The sequence below is a fragment of the Lycorma delicatula genome, chromosome 1 (assembly GCF_047948215.1).
Source record: "Lycorma delicatula isolate Av1 chromosome 1, ASM4794821v1, whole genome shotgun sequence".
Taxonomy (NCBI): Eukaryota; Metazoa; Arthropoda; class Insecta; order Hemiptera; family Fulgoridae; genus Lycorma; species Lycorma delicatula.
This window is the reverse complement of record NC_134455.1, coordinates 354328983-354348358: the sequence shown is the minus strand read 5'-3', so window position 1 is coordinate 354348358 and position 19376 is coordinate 354328983. Positions and strand designations below refer to the sequence as shown.

At 28.1% G+C, this 19376-nt stretch overlaps 1 protein-coding gene across 1 annotated transcript in view; it reads right to left on the bottom strand.

Moving 5' to 3' along the window:
• Positions 1-19376, bottom strand: part of LOC142334470 (uncharacterized) — a 712180-nt gene that overhangs the window by 403464 nt on the left and 289340 nt on the right. Inside the window, exons 48-51 of the mRNA XM_075382526.1 lie at positions 13353-13520; positions 9481-9651; positions 5753-5959; positions 2140-2313 (exon numbers count right to left, since the gene is read on the bottom strand). Of these exons, the coding sequence (XP_075238641.1) occupies positions 2140-2313; positions 5753-5959; positions 9481-9651; positions 13353-13520 (720 nt within the window). The remainder of the gene's footprint in view (positions 1-2139; positions 2314-5752; positions 5960-9480; positions 9652-13352; positions 13521-19376) is intronic.

The following is a 19376-nucleotide window of genomic DNA, read 5'->3' as shown; positions in this document are numbered from 1 at the left end:
TGAAAAGGGATGAAATTCATTATTTTATCACAGTACAGGGAAATTGCTTATCAAATAAAAATGTGGACTAAGAAGTTTAAAAGTAGCCCAACCAGCGTGATGCACAAAGAGTGAGCAAGACACCTCTCAACCACCATCCCAGATGACAAGATTCAGCAAGCTTGAGAGACGGTTCTGACAAATTGGCAAGTTACTATTGATGAGGTAGATCTTCTTTGAATATCAGTCCTGGTTCTATCCTCAAATTATCCACAACAAGCTCAGCTTCCATAAAGCCTATTGTAGAAGAAAGTGGTTTTGTTACACGACAATGCCTGCCTGCACAGGCTCACCACACCATTCAGACCCTCCACAAGTTGAATTTTGAGGTACTGGAACACACTACCTACAGCCCAAATTTTGCTCCCTGTGATTTTCATCTGTTTGAGCCGCTCAAGGATACTTTGCGAGGTCGTCGATTTTCCACAGACTAAGACATGTAGGAAGAGATGTAAAAGTGGCTTCGTGACCAACCAAAAATCTTCTTCTTGGAAGGAATATGCAGCTTGTGGACCACTGGACCAAGTGCATTGACAAGGGAGGTGACTATGTAAAAAAAGGATGTACATGCAGAACCCCTACCTTTATATAAATATATTGTAGAACAAAAATTATAGATAATTTTTTAGTCATACATGCTGCACAATGTATGACTAATGAGTGAAATAATTTCATTTAGAAAAAAATATGACATGAATCATTTTATTACTGTGTAAATAATGACAATAATAATACTTATTTTTCATGTTTTCAAACTGAAATAAATTATAGTTTATTTAGCAACTCAACTGTTAAAATAAATAAATAATATATTGTACTTGCATTGTTCATGCTCATGTACTAGCTGGAAAATACAAAGACAATTATACGGAAATAAACAAAATTATAGGGAAATTTGAGGCTTATAGAGAAATTCTGAATTTACGCTCAAAAATACATAAGATTCTGCAAATATTGACCATGTAACGAAATCATTGTTAACCAGTGTTATTATTACATATTATTTATTGTATATTATATTAAAATAATATAAATATTACATTATTTTTATATATTATTTAATATATTACAATATATATAAAAACATTTGATGTTTTGACACATAAATTTGACTAAAAATTGTTATTTCCTATCTTATGTTTTGTTTAAGTGAGGTAATAATTGCTTGACTGATTTTAAGATCACGTAATCTTTATCTTTCTTGAGACACAGTTTTATCTTATCCAACATTATGTATCAGGTCATTGTGGACAATACAGATTGAAGTTTCAGTGGCTTAGACAGTTTTTTCTAATTTTATGCTTTTGATTGTTATTTTTAATAAAATCTTTAATTTTTATCAAAGTTATTTTTGTTTTGTGACACAGGTAAAAATAATCATTTTGTAGCATTCAATATATATTTTTTTAGTTTAGTTATTACTGCTATCGATATTGGTATCAATATCACTGTCACTGTTATTATTATTGTTGTTATCCTTCATTATAATTTATCTTTTCTTTTTTAAGTATTTAGTCTTATATAATATTTTAATTCCTCATTATCTACTGATTACTACTGTTTCAAAGTAGCCATCTAGTTCTAGATTTTAAATAATGAATTATAAGTAGTTTCCGAGTGTTTTCTATGTTTTTTAAATTACATCATTGCTCTCAAACAAAGCAATTTTCACTAGTGTCACTTAAATATAGAATAGTTAATATATCCGCACACGTATGTGGATACATACATATGTATCATATAACATATGTGGATGTATCCATCTACATATGGTATATCCACAAAAAGGAACACTCAGATGTAACAATGTGTAACTACAAATTTTTCAGTGAAAAAATTACTAAATTAAGAAATAATTTTAAGAATGCTGTTGCTGATCAACTAATTCATTTAAAACCTTAATATACTTCACTCAAAAATATTCAAATTTTATTGATTTACACACTCAAAACTAAAATATATAATAATTAATATTAATAAATTTATGGAAAACTTTTGAATCTATCTGACAAAGACAAATGCTGGAAAGTAATTTATAAAAATATGGAAACAGCAAGAAACATTATTATAAACAAACAGGTTAGATTACTTAGTACTTGCCTTTTGTAAGGAAACTGAATTTAATTGGTTGATCATGCCTAGTTTTTGAAGTTTATTGTTGCAGTCTGAATGATATCCAAATTTTAAGTGTGTACACCAATCTGTAGCAAAAGGAAGATATGCTTCTGATGCTCTCACAAGTTCAGTCCAATGACATTGATGATAATTATTATTCTAAAAAAAAAGTAGAAACTAAAAAGAATACTTACTTGTAACAAAGTTGTAACAAAATATTTCCTAAAAATTACAAGAGATACATAGTAGGCTTGAATTATGTAGAAACTTTAAAAAACAATACAGTTGTATCATGTAATTTGTTGTTAATTAATGAGTTTTATTCCAAAAACTGCAGCACAGAAAACTTTGATCGGTGAAACACCTAACACACATATATATTGCAACACAGGCTGCAGATTGGGGAAATGTTTGTTTATGTGCTAACATATGCAGATGATATTTAATAGTTGTGTACAAGCCTTATACTTTCGTAGATATTTATTAATGTTTCAAAAAATAGTTATTGTAGAAGTCAGGGTATAGGTCAATCTAGAGAAATTGAAAATTATGGTTTTTAGAAGGAAAACTTGCAAAGGCTGAAAAATATTTTTTTGAGGATAAAAATATAAAGATGGAAAATTTAAATAAATATCTGGGAGTTAGTTTAATGCTGATGTTATCTTCCATTGTCATTTAAAAAATTTATTGAGTATCAATAAATTTAAGCTGTACTTGGGAAGGGTCATTATCTAATTCCAGTAATTCACCACGTTCAAAATATAAGATATTTAATACAAAATGTAGAGACATCATGTGTTATGCAGCCAAGTGTGGGAATTTAAGGAGTATGAGTATACTGAAAAAAGGGAAACATTTTTTTTTTATTAAAGAACTTTTTGCCCTCCCAAAAATCATCCCAAATTATTCTCAGCATATAGAAATTGGTATTAATAGTACGTATGTTTACTATAAGGTTACATTTAGAATATTTATTGAAATTGCTTGAACTACTAGACTGTAGTCCCAAGGTAATTGGCACAGAAGTGAATGCCAAAATAATGTATAGGTGGAAATGTTTGCAAAACTGCTTTAAATATCAAATATCTATTGTATCTATTGTTGAACTTAAGATGAATTTCTAAAAATTTAGAAATCAAATCTGTTTCTATTATTGGGTAAAATAAAATTAGTTGAAAGAAATCAATACAAAATTAAAGTAAAGGCTCAAAAGTTATCAACAGGTAGAATTAATTTTATCGTTAAAGTTGTAATTTTCTGTTGACAATTGTAAGAGGAGCTTTATGTATTATCATTTCTTATAGCATGATTTCAAATAACCAAAATGGAAACTATTTGTCTACATTCAGATTCTGAAGATATATTTTTCGGGTAGTTTTAAATTAATTATTGCTATCCAAAAGAAATTTAATTTAATTGGGTTTAGTTAAGTTTAATTTATTATGAATTTTGGCATAACTTTTGTAAGCTGGCCCCCAGAAAAATACTTTTTTGTTTCTTTTAACTACTACACAGGATCATCACAAGAGAATGGTGGGGTTTCAGTAGCTCATATGGAAGTATTAGGGAGATTTTTAGAAATTACATTAGCAGCAGTGAAAGCCTCAACCTAAAAATTTTGTGTAAGTCATTTTAACCTCTGCATCCGTCTCTGTGTTGTTACTGAGGGGTATTACTTTGTTTACTGTGTTCTCTGTTTAAGAAAAAGAAGTATGTTTTGCAGCAGGCTGAACTGATGTCAATACTTTTAATTCAATGTCCATTTCATATATATATAAGAAAAGTAGCCACTAAATGGAAACAACTTTTGATGCTGGATCAGTTAGTTGAAAGAAACAGGATCTGTTCTCAAACAGAAATTGCCTCAAAGATCACCAGTATACAGAATGAATTAGACGATCTAGAATCAAAAGTCCTACTAAATCGCTTGTCAAAGACTTGAGTTACAAATTCATAAAATTCTACTTGAAAGGTTGTACTTACGTGCAAACAAAATTCAGTTACTGCAAGAAATAAAACCATCTGATACAGAAAATATCCAAAAAAATGGAATTTTAGATAAAATTAGCAAAAACTAATAATCTTTAAATGATGTATTTTTATGGATGAAGATACTTTTTACCCAAATTGATATGTAAGCAAACAAAATTCATAAAAAGGAGTTCTGAAAATCAACATTTAATTTTTAAAAAACACACAATACACCTAAAGTTAATGGTTGGTATAATATAATGAAAAATTGTGTGTCTGGGTTTTTATCAGCTGAAAAGACTATTAATGGAAATTTTTATCTTAATATGTTAAACAGCTATTGCTTTCCTCAAATAGATGAACTCAAAAATATACATCAAATTTATTTCTAACAAGATGGTGTACCTGACACTTTAATGCATTTCTAGGCAATACCTTGAATGAAAAATTTAGATTGGTAGATAAATCAATCAAGAAGAATCTACAGGCCTCCAAGAAATTGAAATCCAATTTGAAAATGAAGGCCTCCAAGAAATTGGAGGTAAGAAACCTTACCTCTTGTGAATTTTTTTCCAGTGATAAATTAAAAACATTGTATATTTGCAAATATTAAGTAACTTGAATCAATTAAATAATGAATTAAAAAGCAGTTTATTATCATTAAAAAAATGTTACATCATGTACAGGAAGAAAATGAATATCGACTGGGGATAATGAAATCGACTGAGCATATTGAAATTTATTTACTACATAACAACTACTTGAGATGGAAATACAACAATATAATTGTAATTAGTTTTGTTTTTATTTAATTCATGCCTTAAATCCTACCATTCTTTTGTGATTACTGTATTTCAATTGGCCTAAGCTAATAAACACAAAGTATGTATTCACAGCACTGTGTTTTGACAAACTATTATATGGTAAACAATTCTTTTTTTCAGACTTTTTTAAAGTCTGTAATCAATTTAATGATATAATGCTACTCTATAGGTGGACTAACCATGATTCATTTCCTGTTGCACTGAGAAAGTTAAAATTCAGAAAAGGTTTGTCTCACTTTTTGCTGGGACAATAATTTTTTTTTTTATAGATTCATGCAAGCCACTGTTCAGAAGCCACAGTGTACAATACACTGTATAAAGGTACTTAAGTACCTTTATACAGTGTCTTCTGAATTGTTCCTGTTTGGTAAAGCTTTAATTTAAAAAATCTAAAAGATGTACATTTAGTATATGAAATTACATCTGTTAATTTTTTTGTTTAACACGTACAGATAATAATAATTAAAAAGAATAAAACTGCTTCCATACACATAAATAATTGTAAGAAAAATAATTTATTTGTTCAATATTAAATACTAATTACTTATATTAATCGGTTATTTAAAATGGTCAGTCTCTATAGTAAAACTAGTATGGTGGTAGAGGTTGGCTTATATGTTAAATCATCGTCAAATTGTTTTGCAAATTCAAGGGGATTCGCAACAATGAAAATAAATAAATAAATACATTAATTTTACTGCACTTATAATATAAAATAAAAATAATATAGGATTACAATAATGGTAAGCAGAAACATAATTAGAAATACTCTACACAATTTTAATTAAATCAATAGTACTTACAGAGTTACAAATAATTAAAAATTTTTCAACCACATAATTATCTATCTGGTCCGTCATCTTTAGGAACATAAATTTTAAATAGCAGGATACAAATTCTACCTTATCAGCAGGTACATTAAACATTGTACACCATATGGTACTCTCTACAAAGGCCACAGAAGCAGCATCTTTAATCGCAATCCAACCTTCTCTTTTTTCTACAACCCACTGAAATTGAAGTAACATTATTAGCACAGAAGGAATAAAAATTCTAAGAAAAATTGAATAGTGCAAAATCTCTTTCGTAGTGGATTTGTTAAAAGTAAAAGTAAGGAATTGATGACCATTAAAAGCTATGTTCTCTTTTTATGGAAGAAGGGTGAAAGATCAAAATTGGATTTTTTCTAAATAGGTTTTTGGATGATAAATTGGAACCAAATAATAGATTAAAATCCAAAACTAAAGTAAGTAAAAGATAAAAATGTAATAGGTGAAGGCAGAAAGCTGTCAAATAAAAAAATTAAAGCATCAAAGAAGTACTGGTTGAAGAAAAAAGGTAGTGAGAGTAGAATGGTGAATCAGAAAGGCAAAAAATTACGCTGGATCAAAAGGTAAATAATAATGATTAAGTGTTTCATGATGTGATAAGGATTATTTAGATACATTGCACTCATTTTTATGGAATGTTATGAAAATGTCTCATTTTGACTGCATTCAAATAAACCAATCTCAGGAAATAATGTACAGAAAATAAGAAAGTCCATCATGTTATTTTTGTCAGATGAATGTTCTTCGAAAATTCTGTAGAAATCCATTCAGTCTTCAAAAAAATTTTATATTTATATACTAGCCACAAAAACAAAGGAATTAATGACACTATAGAAAGAACTAAATACTTTAAAAAAAAGAATAGTAATAATAATAGACAAAGATCAAATAATGAATATTATATATGATTTTAAAACAGCTTATCAAATTCCAATTTGATTTCCTCAAGCACTTTCAGCTATTCTGCCATCTTCAAGAGAATAATTATGACTAACATATATAAAACAATAAATCTTACATAATAAAATTATATATATATTTTGCAACTGATAGTCATTTTGTTAAAATTCAACAAAAGTTAAAGTTTTAAGTCTAAGTGACTACGTTCATATTGTAATAGTTTCTCAATTGTTGTGAGCTCTATAAATTGTGGATTCAGTTTAGCCAACTTTATTATTTTTTATTATTTGTTTATATAAAATATCATCATTGAACTTAGCCTGTTCATTTATTAATTTGTCATTGTTATTGTATGTATGGAATTTTTCAAGATTAAAAGTGCTATAATAATTACTTGACTAATCTAATACTTCCATAAATTTATTTATATCATAATTATGCTTATTTTCCAATATATGTTTTGAAAAATTTGAGCGGTCTTTATATTTCTTTGTTATATAGTTAATAAGATCCTTAGTTCTAATTAAAAATGATCAATTAGTCATACCAATATATTGTATTCACAATCTTCACATTTCAGGCTGTCCATGTCAGACTGTTCGTTTAAATTATATTTATTATCATTTATTTGAGTTTTAGTTGGATCTCTATTATTAACATAATTTATGATTTTATTATTAGTTGTATATGCTGTTTTTAGATTAAATGATTTATATAGTTTATTAAATTTTCTACAATTATTTAACTCAAATAAATGATAATGAAAATAATTTGAACGGACAGGAAGTATACAGCCTGAAATGTGAAGAATGTGAATTACGATATATTGGTATGACCAATCGATCATTTTTAATTAGAACTGAGGAACATATTAACTGTAAAAATTTTGCTAAACATATATTGGAAAATAAGCATAATTATGATCCAAATAAATTTATTTAAGTATTGGATTACTGTAATAATTATCATAACACTTTTAATCTCGAAAAATTCCATATATACAAAAAATAATGACAAATTAATGAATGAACAGGTTAAGTTCGATGATGATATTTTGTATAAACAAATAATAAACAATAATAATTAAGTTGGCTAAACTGATTCCACAATTTACAAGGCTCATAACAATTGAGAAACTATTACAATAAAGACATAGTCACTTAGACTTAAAACTTTAACTTCTGATGAAATTTAACAAAATGACAATCAACTGTTGTATGTATAAAGTTTTATTATGCAAGATTATATAGTTTTATATATGTTAGTCATAATTATCCTCTTGAAGATGGCAGAATAGCCAAAAGTGCTTGAGGAATTCAAATTGGAAGTTAGTAAGCTGTTTTAAAATCATATATATTAGTTATACCAAATGGTGCCATGTTCAAAAAACTAAATTTGAAAAATCAAACAATGAAAGTGAGCTAATCAAAACTTGTATTGTCATTTTTAATTTAGTAACATTTTTCAAGCAAAAATTTGTGGCAAATTACCAGTATTTTTTGGCAGTTAATACTACAAACAGATTCAAAAGAAGATAAAAACCAAAATGAGATTAGTAAAGAAAAAGTGCTCAAAAGCAAGAAGCTTCTAAGATTACTATTAATAAAATAATTAAAGTTTAAATAAAGTGATATTTTTATAAAACTATGAAGATGAGTGGATAGAGGATAAGAATAAAAATAAAATTTAGATTCAACCAGTATACAGAAAGGTTACTCTAGAAAATTAAAATTATGGAACTTAAGTAATACAGATTGACTGGGATACAAACTTAATGGGAAAAAAAGTCTTGTCTACACATATGAAAACTTCAAAACGATACAATCAAAGAATAAATAAGTGTCTGCTAAAAAAAATTCAAATATACAAATAATTATTACTAAACTAAATTGGGAGTTCTTTTTGAAAATAAAGATGAATTAGAGTTTATTGAATTCTGGCCACGCAATATCACTGTAATAGATTTTTTTATTTTCAAGAACAGTATCAAAACTAACTAAATTTTAACATAAATGGACCTATATATTGTAAATAAAGTGTTAAAATATCCAATCCTAAACTTCATATAAAGTAATCAAACAAATATCCAGAGATAAGCTTTATGAGTTAAATGATGTCATCATTAACATAATAATAACGTTTTATCAGTAAACAAATTTAATTTTGTTTAATTGTATGGTTTTTATGTAGTTTCTAAATAATCAGAAAGTATGATAAAAATAAATGATTTATAATTTATATAAAATGATTCAAATTTAAAAATATTTTATGTAATAAATGGTTTTAGGTCTTTGAAATTAAGCTATTGAAGTCACTGAATTGAATAATTTAGTAACACATGTCTAAAAAACTGCAGGAAAACTATAGAATATAAAATCCAAGAATTGCCAGAAAAATACATTAATGAAGTGATTGACCACATTCTTTCATTCCCAGTAACAGTTAGAAATTATCCTTATAGTTTATGTTTTTTTTTCTTGTTAGAGCGAACTATGAAAAATATATAATTTCTTCAAAAATTTCTAATTATATTTTCATCTTTCAAGTGGATCTCTGCAGTCTGAGGTTGTATCAAATAAACAAAAATACAATACTCTGTTATGATACAATAAGAAGTAAACAAAAACTCTTAGGTATGCTCTCAAAAATATGCACTTAAGAACTTATTAAAAGCAATTTCTCTTAAAAGTAGATTAAATTAAACCAACTTCTCCTAGTAATACGGTTATAATAACTTAATTGAATATAATTTTTCTTATCAGATTCCATGCCGAAAATTAAAAACATTAAAAGATTTTTACCTTATTCAGTACAAAACCGTTTATATGTTCAAGTTCAATAAGTTTTTGCAATATATAGACACATTCTGGATTATTCTCTTCTTTTGCTTTTTTACACCAGTCTTTAGCAGCATTATGAGCTGTAACTATGTCTGTCCGGCAATCCTCCAGAATCTTATTCTTACGAATCAACTACACAAAAGAAAAACAACATTAATATTAAAAAGCCTAAATAAATATTAAAAACTTAAACCTAATTAAAATACTAAAGTTCATCTCATTTTAAACTAGTTATTAAAGAATTAGCTTTTTTTTTAAAACAGTAAAGAAAAATCGATGAGTGAAGAATAAATATTTTCATGGAAATAATTAATGCTGTGGTTGAATCGTTCGATCATAGACATTTTTACAATATAGTAAAAAATGAAATAAAATAACTATAAAGCAATAATAACTATTAACTAGATATTTCAGAAGTAATGCTTAACTGCAGTTTTATTTTAATATATTAGTAATATAATAACAGTGATTCTTTGGACTTTTGAACAACTGTTAAATACGAATTACACAACACATGTCTGATTATTCATATAGCTTAAAAAGGAAATGGTTTTAAAATATATCCAAAATATGTGCCGCTGTAAAACTAAAGTAAGTTAATTTTTGGTAAATTTATGTGATACAACACAAATGTTCAATCTATTCTATATAAAACTGAAAATGAAAATGGTAATCCCACTTGTAAAAATGACAAGGAAACGGTGGTGGATTTATTTGTATACTCTAATGGTAAAATATATGTAGCCATGCTATTAATTTGTGTATGATTTCATTATAATCTTTGTTATATTTGTAATCATAATAGTTTATCTGTTATAAGGAGGAATAAATCAGGATAGAAGAACAATATTTTCAAGGTTTTTCTTGCCTCATTATTTACACCAGGAAACTCTTGTGTGGTAAAAAATGTCCCTTTGTATTTGAAGTGGACTAAAGTCATGATTTACCCATTAAGCATGAGCTTGGTTTTTTGGCCTATACCTGTTCAGAAAGCACAAGTTAGCAAGTAATATATAGGCAGAATTGCCACTCCTCAGAGGTCTGCAGATGGAGCCAGAGCAACATCTAATATATTACCTTCAGCACTTATTCAAGGAAGAAGGGATCTAGGACAAGGAAGAAGTTTATAAGGGGATGACAAATTTATAGATTGACAGTATCTTTGATCAGGGTAAATAAGTAATCTACCACTACAAAAAAAATTTTGACCATCACTATAACTGTGTCCACTGAAGCAGGTACAACACATATCCCAGAAAGTGTTGGCCAAACTTAAGGGACTAATTCAGGAAATAAAAAAAAAAAATTTCACGTGGACAAATGCCTTATTTCACTCATTTTCCCCCTCTATCCACCATTTTATGTTTTTTCAATAAAAATGTACATGTTAAGAATGGAATGCGATATTTTAATTAGACTTTTGGTGTAAATGCACCCAACATCTCCAAAATAATAAAGTTTGAAAATTTTACCTTTGACAGTTCTAAAATGGCGTTTTCAAGATATGGAGTAAAAGCTGTTTACAAATAATGCTGAATATCCCCCACTGCTAAACCAGATTAAACTTTTAGATTTTTTAAATCAGACTTACAAGATTAGAATTTTAAATAACTTAATTAGTATTTTCGTTATTTTAAATCTAAACTTTTTATTACTGCTATACAAAAACTCAAAAATTTAAAATTGTATTAACTTTCTCCTTTTTTATTTTTCAAAAAATTTAATGCCATCAATATATAAAAATCTTTTGAGCCACTTTCAAAGTATTTAAGTTGAGTCAATCCATAGATATTAATCAAAATATAGGCCAACACACATATATGTACACTTATACATCTTTCAGAAATTTATAAAACTTTTTTGTGTGTTTTGAACTTAGGGGGGCTCTTGAAATATTAACTTCTGCAATATTTCTGGTATCCAAAATCTTTGCCAACCATTATACTTTCTTTTATAGCTATTCTGCTGCAGCAGAAAAATGAGCTTAGAAAGATGAGCATTAGCTACACCATGGAAAATAAAAACACATAAAACCCTGATCAACAATGACTTTGTTAAATTAGAGTGAATAACTGATACTTAAAGTATTTTTTATACTGATTTTAAATATGAAATCAGAATTCTATCAGACTTAGTTCGTTTGTAACTATCATCCTTTCTTTCAGGTAGCATCAAGCATGAAATCCATAAGCATAGCATTTTGTGAATGTATTTTATTATATTATTTATCAACTAAATAGATTTTGTAATTTATTACAGTAAAATTGATTAATTGTTGTCACCACATTGATTTGTTAGACATTAGTCATCATGTCTATTATTTACGCACTAGTTAAAATGAATAAGAATGTGACACAAGAATGTTAATATCATAAATATATAAATGTATTTATGTATATAAATACATGTATATATATAAATGTATTTTGTTATATTTGATTTATACTTTCATATTGAGACAACAATAAATTATAAGCTATTATATTTGCATTAGAAGTGATTTTACCAATATTGATTAAAATGACCTTTGATAATTCATAACTTTACATTTATTTTTGTATTTCTGTAAATAATATGTGATAGAAAAATTCATTTGTTATTTAATTTAAAAATATGAATACTATTTTCCAGCTACATTATTAGCGTTTTATCTGTATTTTTGAATAATCTGTACTGTACTCTAAAACTAATGCTGAATTATTATTTGTTTTACCTTTTATTTTATTGTTTTACTTATTTTATTGCAAATATCATATTAATCCAACATATAACAATGTAGTTCAGGAACCGTGCAGTACTTTTAATCAATCAAACCAACAACCAGATACTCAGAAATTCATAACTAAGACATCAGTTGTAAGGAGACTAGTTTATAAAAATTTACGATTTCTTTAATAGATTACAGTTCTATTAAATTATTTACTTTTGTTAGCAGTTTGCTACACTGTTAATGAAATATAATATTTTTATTATTCAGTTACAAACCCATTGTTAGCAAGACATTTTTTTGAAAGTATTCCTAGTTCTGTAATTTCTGTCAATTTATTGAGCACATTTATCATTATACCTGAGAAATGAATGTTTTTACCAGCAAAATAATAAAAATGCTTTAGCTTTTTTTTTCTTAATTTTATCACTGAGAATGTGTATTAACTGTGAAGAGTGTAAAAAAAAGTATCTTACATGTAATTACAAGTGTGTAAAATGCATACTTTAAAGAAGATAAAATACTGTGCGTGTCAAAATGAATATTGGGGTTTTAAAGCTATGTAAAATATTTCTCAAGTTTCACATACATTGATTAATTTATCAAATTATTTATTATACATTTATTAAGTAACACTTAATAAATACTCGTAACTTAAAAACCCCAATATTCATTTTGAAACACACAGTAGTTTATGGTAAAGTACACTAAAATTCAAATATTAAACAGATATGAATAATTTTAAATGTTTATTTAGATCCTATCAATGCCTAGAAAATTGCCAAAAACTACATTAAAGATAAAATTTGCATTGCAAATTTAAAACATATGATCAAAGAGAAGTGACCATACAACAGTCATGTAGGGTGCACATTGCAACATTGCCAATAACAAGGGAAACAATTTGTTGACTTCATCTGCTACAAAAAAAAAACACACCAAAGGGAATGACTGCTACACAGTGACTACAACACACTTATGATACCTTTTGGCAATAATTATATTATTATAATTTATGATTTATATTATGGCAATACAATGTTTGATACATTTTCAAAAGTTGTACATGAGATTTATTTCACAGGTGTATAAAATGTAATATGATTTGACAATAATCTTAACTTACATGAAGCATAACATGATCGTCAACTTGTTCCGTTAATGCATAACTTTGCAATTCTGATATACATTCCATATTATTTGATAATCTTAACATTCCACACCACTTCCTTGCCAATGGCAAAGTTTCAGCACAGTCCTTTTCAATTTTCTTCCAGCCACCAGAATTAATGTACTAACAAATAAACATTCATAATAGTAATAATACAAATAACAATAATAATAATAATAATACTGCTAAAAAATCTTACAATAATTTTATTTATTAGTGAAGACAGCCAAGAGATTCTGCAAAAACAATGAAGGAAGACAAGCTGGATAAAATAGTATCCAAAACAATTTCACTTTTACATCCAAAAAACACAAATAAACAAAAATATAAGAATAAACTTAGAATTGAATAAGCATTAAAAGGGTATTAAATAAACATTGCTTGAAAAACGATTGTGAAATTGCATTATTCATTACCAAAACCTAAATTAAGATTTCTTTAGTAAATAAAATAAAGTAACAAAACACTTTACAAAAACTTTAAAACATGAAACAAAATGAGATGGGTTGTAAAGCGATAAAACTCAAACTTGTGAGATGACAAAAATTAACAATACCCCAATAACAAAAAAATGCAAATTATTATTAGTCAGTTTACCACATCAGTATTACTTTAAAAGGCACAAAGTAACTTTGCTTTTCTGGGTAATCTCAGAAACCAAAATGAAAATTCATACCTTGTAGAAATTCCCCTCTCCAATTTCATCCTCTTTGATACACTTTTGTTATAACAAAATTAATAAATATATATGGATAAAAAATAAGGTTGATTATATACCCTTCAACCAAATGTTGAAATCTGATTCCACTTATAGTGAAGAATACCATCATTAGGGCTGAAAAACCTTAATAGCTATAATTTTCCATAAACCATGATAAAACTTTATGACTATAAAAAATTAAAAAAATACAATTCAAATTTTTAACCTTCAATATGCACCATAGCTTAAAAAAATTAAAATGACTCATAGGAAATGAAGATGTTAATTTTTTTTACACCCAACCAATTAACAAAATTTGAAATATATTTTATCCTAAAAAAAAATACATAGTGGTACTCAAGAGTTTCAGGTTCTCTTGCCTCTTAACTCCCTCCTAAAGCCTCCTAAAATCAAAAAATATTGTGAAGTATTGTAACACATTCAAACTTTTACTTTTTCAAAAAACTTCATTTAAAAAACTTAAGTCATAAGAAAAGAAAAAGTTACGGCATTCTACTTTCAAGAATTATCAAACCTAGCCCTCCTCAATCAACAAAATTGAAATATTGTGATACCAGAACCGTTTATTTTTCTGAATGTCTTCTTCCTTCAGTTAACTAATTAAGAAATAATGGTGCTGAAGAGGTTCTGACCCCCTTGACTACAACAGCCTCTAGCCTCCTAGTTCCTCTCAATTAATAAAAAATTGTGTTGATACTCAAAATATTATTTTAAAGTGTATATCAGAAAAAATGAAATATTCAATCTCTTTGAAGCGCACCACGTTTCTGGTACGCTCTAAAAACTTTACAACATTGTGATTTTAAGCATTGTTTCTCATCCAGGTATGTTCCATTTCACTTACAAAAAAAAAAAAATTTTTGGAATGACATACCTCATTTTCAACTGACATAATGTATCAAGAAAACAAAAATCTCAATATCAAAGAAATCGGGGACTGCTTGCCAATACAATTTAAAGTAACTAAAAATTTATATTACTGAAATTCAAATTACGAGAATCAAAATATTTGAGTCCTAATTAATATTTTCTGAAACTTTTTGGAGTAAGTTAAAAAAAATAAAATATGCCGATCATATCTGAATCATTCTTTGCTCTCCACTAAAATCCTTCCATTATAAAAATCTTATGGGCCTTGCAAAATAAATAATTAAAAGAAAAACAATAATTTTTTCAACATAAATAAAAATTACATTTTTATATTTCATACTCATACTCGTATAAATATGGTCATTTTAATAACCTATGTTTTAAGTCTTGGTATTAAAAAAAACCTCTATAAATCAGTTTGTTAGTAACTTATGTTTTATTATTTTTATCAGTTTTTTCTTATCACATAACAGTATTGACTTGAAAATAATTTGCACAGGAAGTTGTTTTAAACCACTATAGAATATATTCCATCTTTAAAATGAAAAAAATTATGGGTTGGCATTCACCAACCCAATAATTTTTAAATACCCCTCCTGGAAAAAATTAAATTAAATTATGTTTTGAATTTATTTGATATTGTAAATTTTTTCAGAAAATAATATTTTTTTCTTCAATGAGTAATTTTAGTAAATAACAGTCACCCAGGTGAAATCATCAGGTACTTCTGCTAGTAAAAAAAACTAGTATTATGCAGAGTATTCAGAAGGTTTCTACTAAAATATATATTGCTTGAATAAAAGTAATGAAAAAATTATATTACATGAGTCTTTAACTCTTTTTTTTTTTTTTAGTTATTTCAATCAAAATTTTTCTTCTTATTGGCCTAAAGGTAAATAACGTGAAATAAAAAGTAAAGTGAAGATAAATAAAGTGAAGGGTTGGCAAAGGTAAATAAAGCGAAGAACTGCATTTACATGAACTCAGTTTATAAACCTAAATTAGTGAATTTACATAAAAATTCAAAATAAATTGGACCTGACATCATGTATGAATATGTTTAAGAAATCCCTTGAAATATCGTAAAAAATAACAAAAAAATATCACTTTTTAATATATTTGAGAAACAATATACTTAAATTGTAGAAAAAAGACATGAGTACAAATCTTGTAAAATAATTAATTCTGAACAAATCTGTGAAAAAAAACAGTTACAAACTACCATAAGAGTAAATAGTTGTACTTTCAATATAAAAAATAAAGAAAAATGACGTGGAATAAGTTTCTGTCTACAGAAATTTGATTTTATTACTGAATTGCTAATCCATTACTTTGTTGCAAGAGACACGTACTCTATTTTCGATTCATCGTTGACTACCACCTGGAGAAGACCAAGAGGAAGATGGAAGAAGACAGAAGTTCTTCAGCTGCCTCAGCGTGGGACCTTCCGGAGGATGCCAACATCCCTGCTGGAGCAGTAAACCAGGCCGGCTCGCCGAGGGAGCTGCTGGACGCGGAGGCTACCTTCCCGCTCCAGCTCGCTGGGTTTCAATCGCCCTGACCGGCGGACTCAGCAGCAGGATCGGTCCACTGTGGGATCGCTCAGGGAGAAACGTCTCGGCCACACCGGCGAAAGACGACCGATGCCGACCCGACACTGCGGGGCTCTGGGGGCCACCACTGCCACGCTGTAGTGGGGCCCAACTGCCGCTGAAAGGAAGCCCAGTCTGATTTCAATGGACGAGCCGCAACTCCCCAACTTTGCTAGAAACCACCTTCCGGACCCAACAGCTCTTCTCAGAGCTAATGTAAAAAACGGCCCTTTTTAGGGCTACCACAAGTTTATAAATTACAACGTGCCGTCTAATCCATTCGGCAACAAAATATAGTTCCTTATAAATCCCGTCACAGTTCATCATATAGAAATATAAAAAATATCAAGCTAACAAGAAACAACAATTGTGTTGAAAACAATACTTCTAAATGTTTAAGTTTTATATATATATATATATATATATATATATATATATATATATATATTTATTTATTTATTTTTTTATATAAAAATAGACTATCCACTTACCGACAATTGTGAATATTGACTATCCAAGCGCTTTCGGATTATTCCCCCATCATCAGGGATTACAGATTAATTATAAATTTTATAGTTGTGCATATAAATTTTTATAAATGGGAATTAAAATGATAATGTTCATAACAGTTATTTATAACTATTAAGCAGTATAAATTGAATCAGTTAGCCAACCTAATAATTAATAATTATTGTATAATTTGCTTGAATAAAATATCGTTATCAAATCCGATCTGTTCATTTATAAGTTATTATTATTCATATATACAGTATATATGAAATTTCTCCAATAATATTAGTGTATTCCAATACTTCAAAAATTTTGTTTGTATTGTAATTATGTCCATTTTGTACGTGTTTAGCAAAGTTGGATCGATCTTTACTATTTTTATTTAAGCAATTGATGTGTTATTTAAATTTAATTGAGAATGAACAATTTGTCATACCAATATATTTCAAATCGCAATTTTCTCTTTTAAGACTATATATACTCCTTGTTTTTATAGATCATATTAATTATGATATTTTATTGTTTTAGAAGAATCCTTACTATTTATGTAATTTATTATTTTATTATTAGTTGTATACACTGTTTTTAATTCAAATATTTTAAATATTTTATTAAACTTATTATAATTTATATTGTATTCTATTTTAGCGTATTCTTCAATAGCATTATTATTTGTTAAGTTGTTAAGTCCATTATGTGTTTGATTTTTTATTTTGATATATAATTTATCTATTAAGTTTGCATCATAACGGTTATTTAATGCGATTTGTTTAATGTTAATTTTATATTATTGTGTTTTAAGTATTTTGTTGCTTTGTAAATCAATGAATTAATAAATGCTATTTGCTGATTCCATGGATTAAAATAGTTAAAATATATTACAATCTTGTTTGGTAGTTTTTCTATATACAGAGTGATTCAAAGAAACGGGAAATTTTGAAAATTGTGTTGGTAGCCGTGGGCGATTGGTACCACTAACCTGCCATTTAGTTGTCATGGATCCTTGGAGTGGTGCGCAACGTGCAATTGCTATCATAGCGTTTTACAAAAACAATGACAGTGTGGAGGGAGCAATTACAGAATTTCCCCGTCATTTTAATCTGGGACGACACGACCGTGTTCCATCAGCACACGCAATTAAAACATGGATATCTAATTTTGAGGAAACCGGTTCGGCAATGAAAAAGAAACCTCCAGGCCGTGAGCGAACCGTCCATACACCACAAAACATTCAAGCTTTACAAGATGATGTCACACGAAGTCCACATCGGTCAATCCGTCGTCTCTCACCATCTTTACAATTGCACAGTTCAAGTGTTCGAAGAATGTTAGTGAAGGACTTGCAATACCATCCGTACAAGTTGCAGATCGTCCAGGAACTGAAACCGAACGATGCAGTTGTGCGAGCACAATTCTGTAATGTAATGCTTCAGAAGATAAACGATAACGAAGAGTTTGTTCACGAACTGTGGATGTCAGACAAAGCGCATTTCCACCTCAGTGGATTTGTTAACAAGCAAAATTTCCGATACTGGGCGCAAGAAAATCCTACGCAGCTACACCAGCGTCCGTTGCACAGCCAGAAAGTGACCGTGTGGTGTGCTATGTCATCTTACGGTATTATAGGCCCTTATTTTTTTGAGGATGACAATGGTCTTGCGATTACAGTGACGTTGGCTCGTTACGTAGCCGTGCTTGAAACCTTTGTTGTGGAACAACAAAAGAAATTTCCACCGATTCTTAACACAGTCTGGTTTCAACAAGACGGAGCAACATCACATACTGCACGAATATAGATGGCAGCTGTACGCCGATTGTTTGGACAACGTGTCATTTCACGAAATGGTGACATTAGATGGCCTCCCAGATCGCCTGATCTCTCAGCTTGCGATTACTTTTTGTGGGGTCACCTTAAAAGCAAAGTGTTTCACAGTAGACCTGCTACAACGGAAGAACTGAAGGCACAGATCCGAGAAGCAATTGCGGAAATTCCAGTTGAGATGTTACGTCAAACCATGAACAATTTAACGAAGAGACTTCGTGAGTGTTTACGTAGAAGAGATGGTTACCTGGAAGATGTCATCTTTAAAAAATAAACTAAAATGTATGTATCATAAAATGACAACATTTGTACAATTACAAGAAATAAAATTCATTTTCTAAAAAAAATTTTTCATTAACGTCATTTAATTTTTTAATTTTCCCGTTTCTTTGAATCATTCTGTATATCAACATCGATTTTATTATTATTAAAATTTTTATTAAATTTTATATCCAAATAAGTGC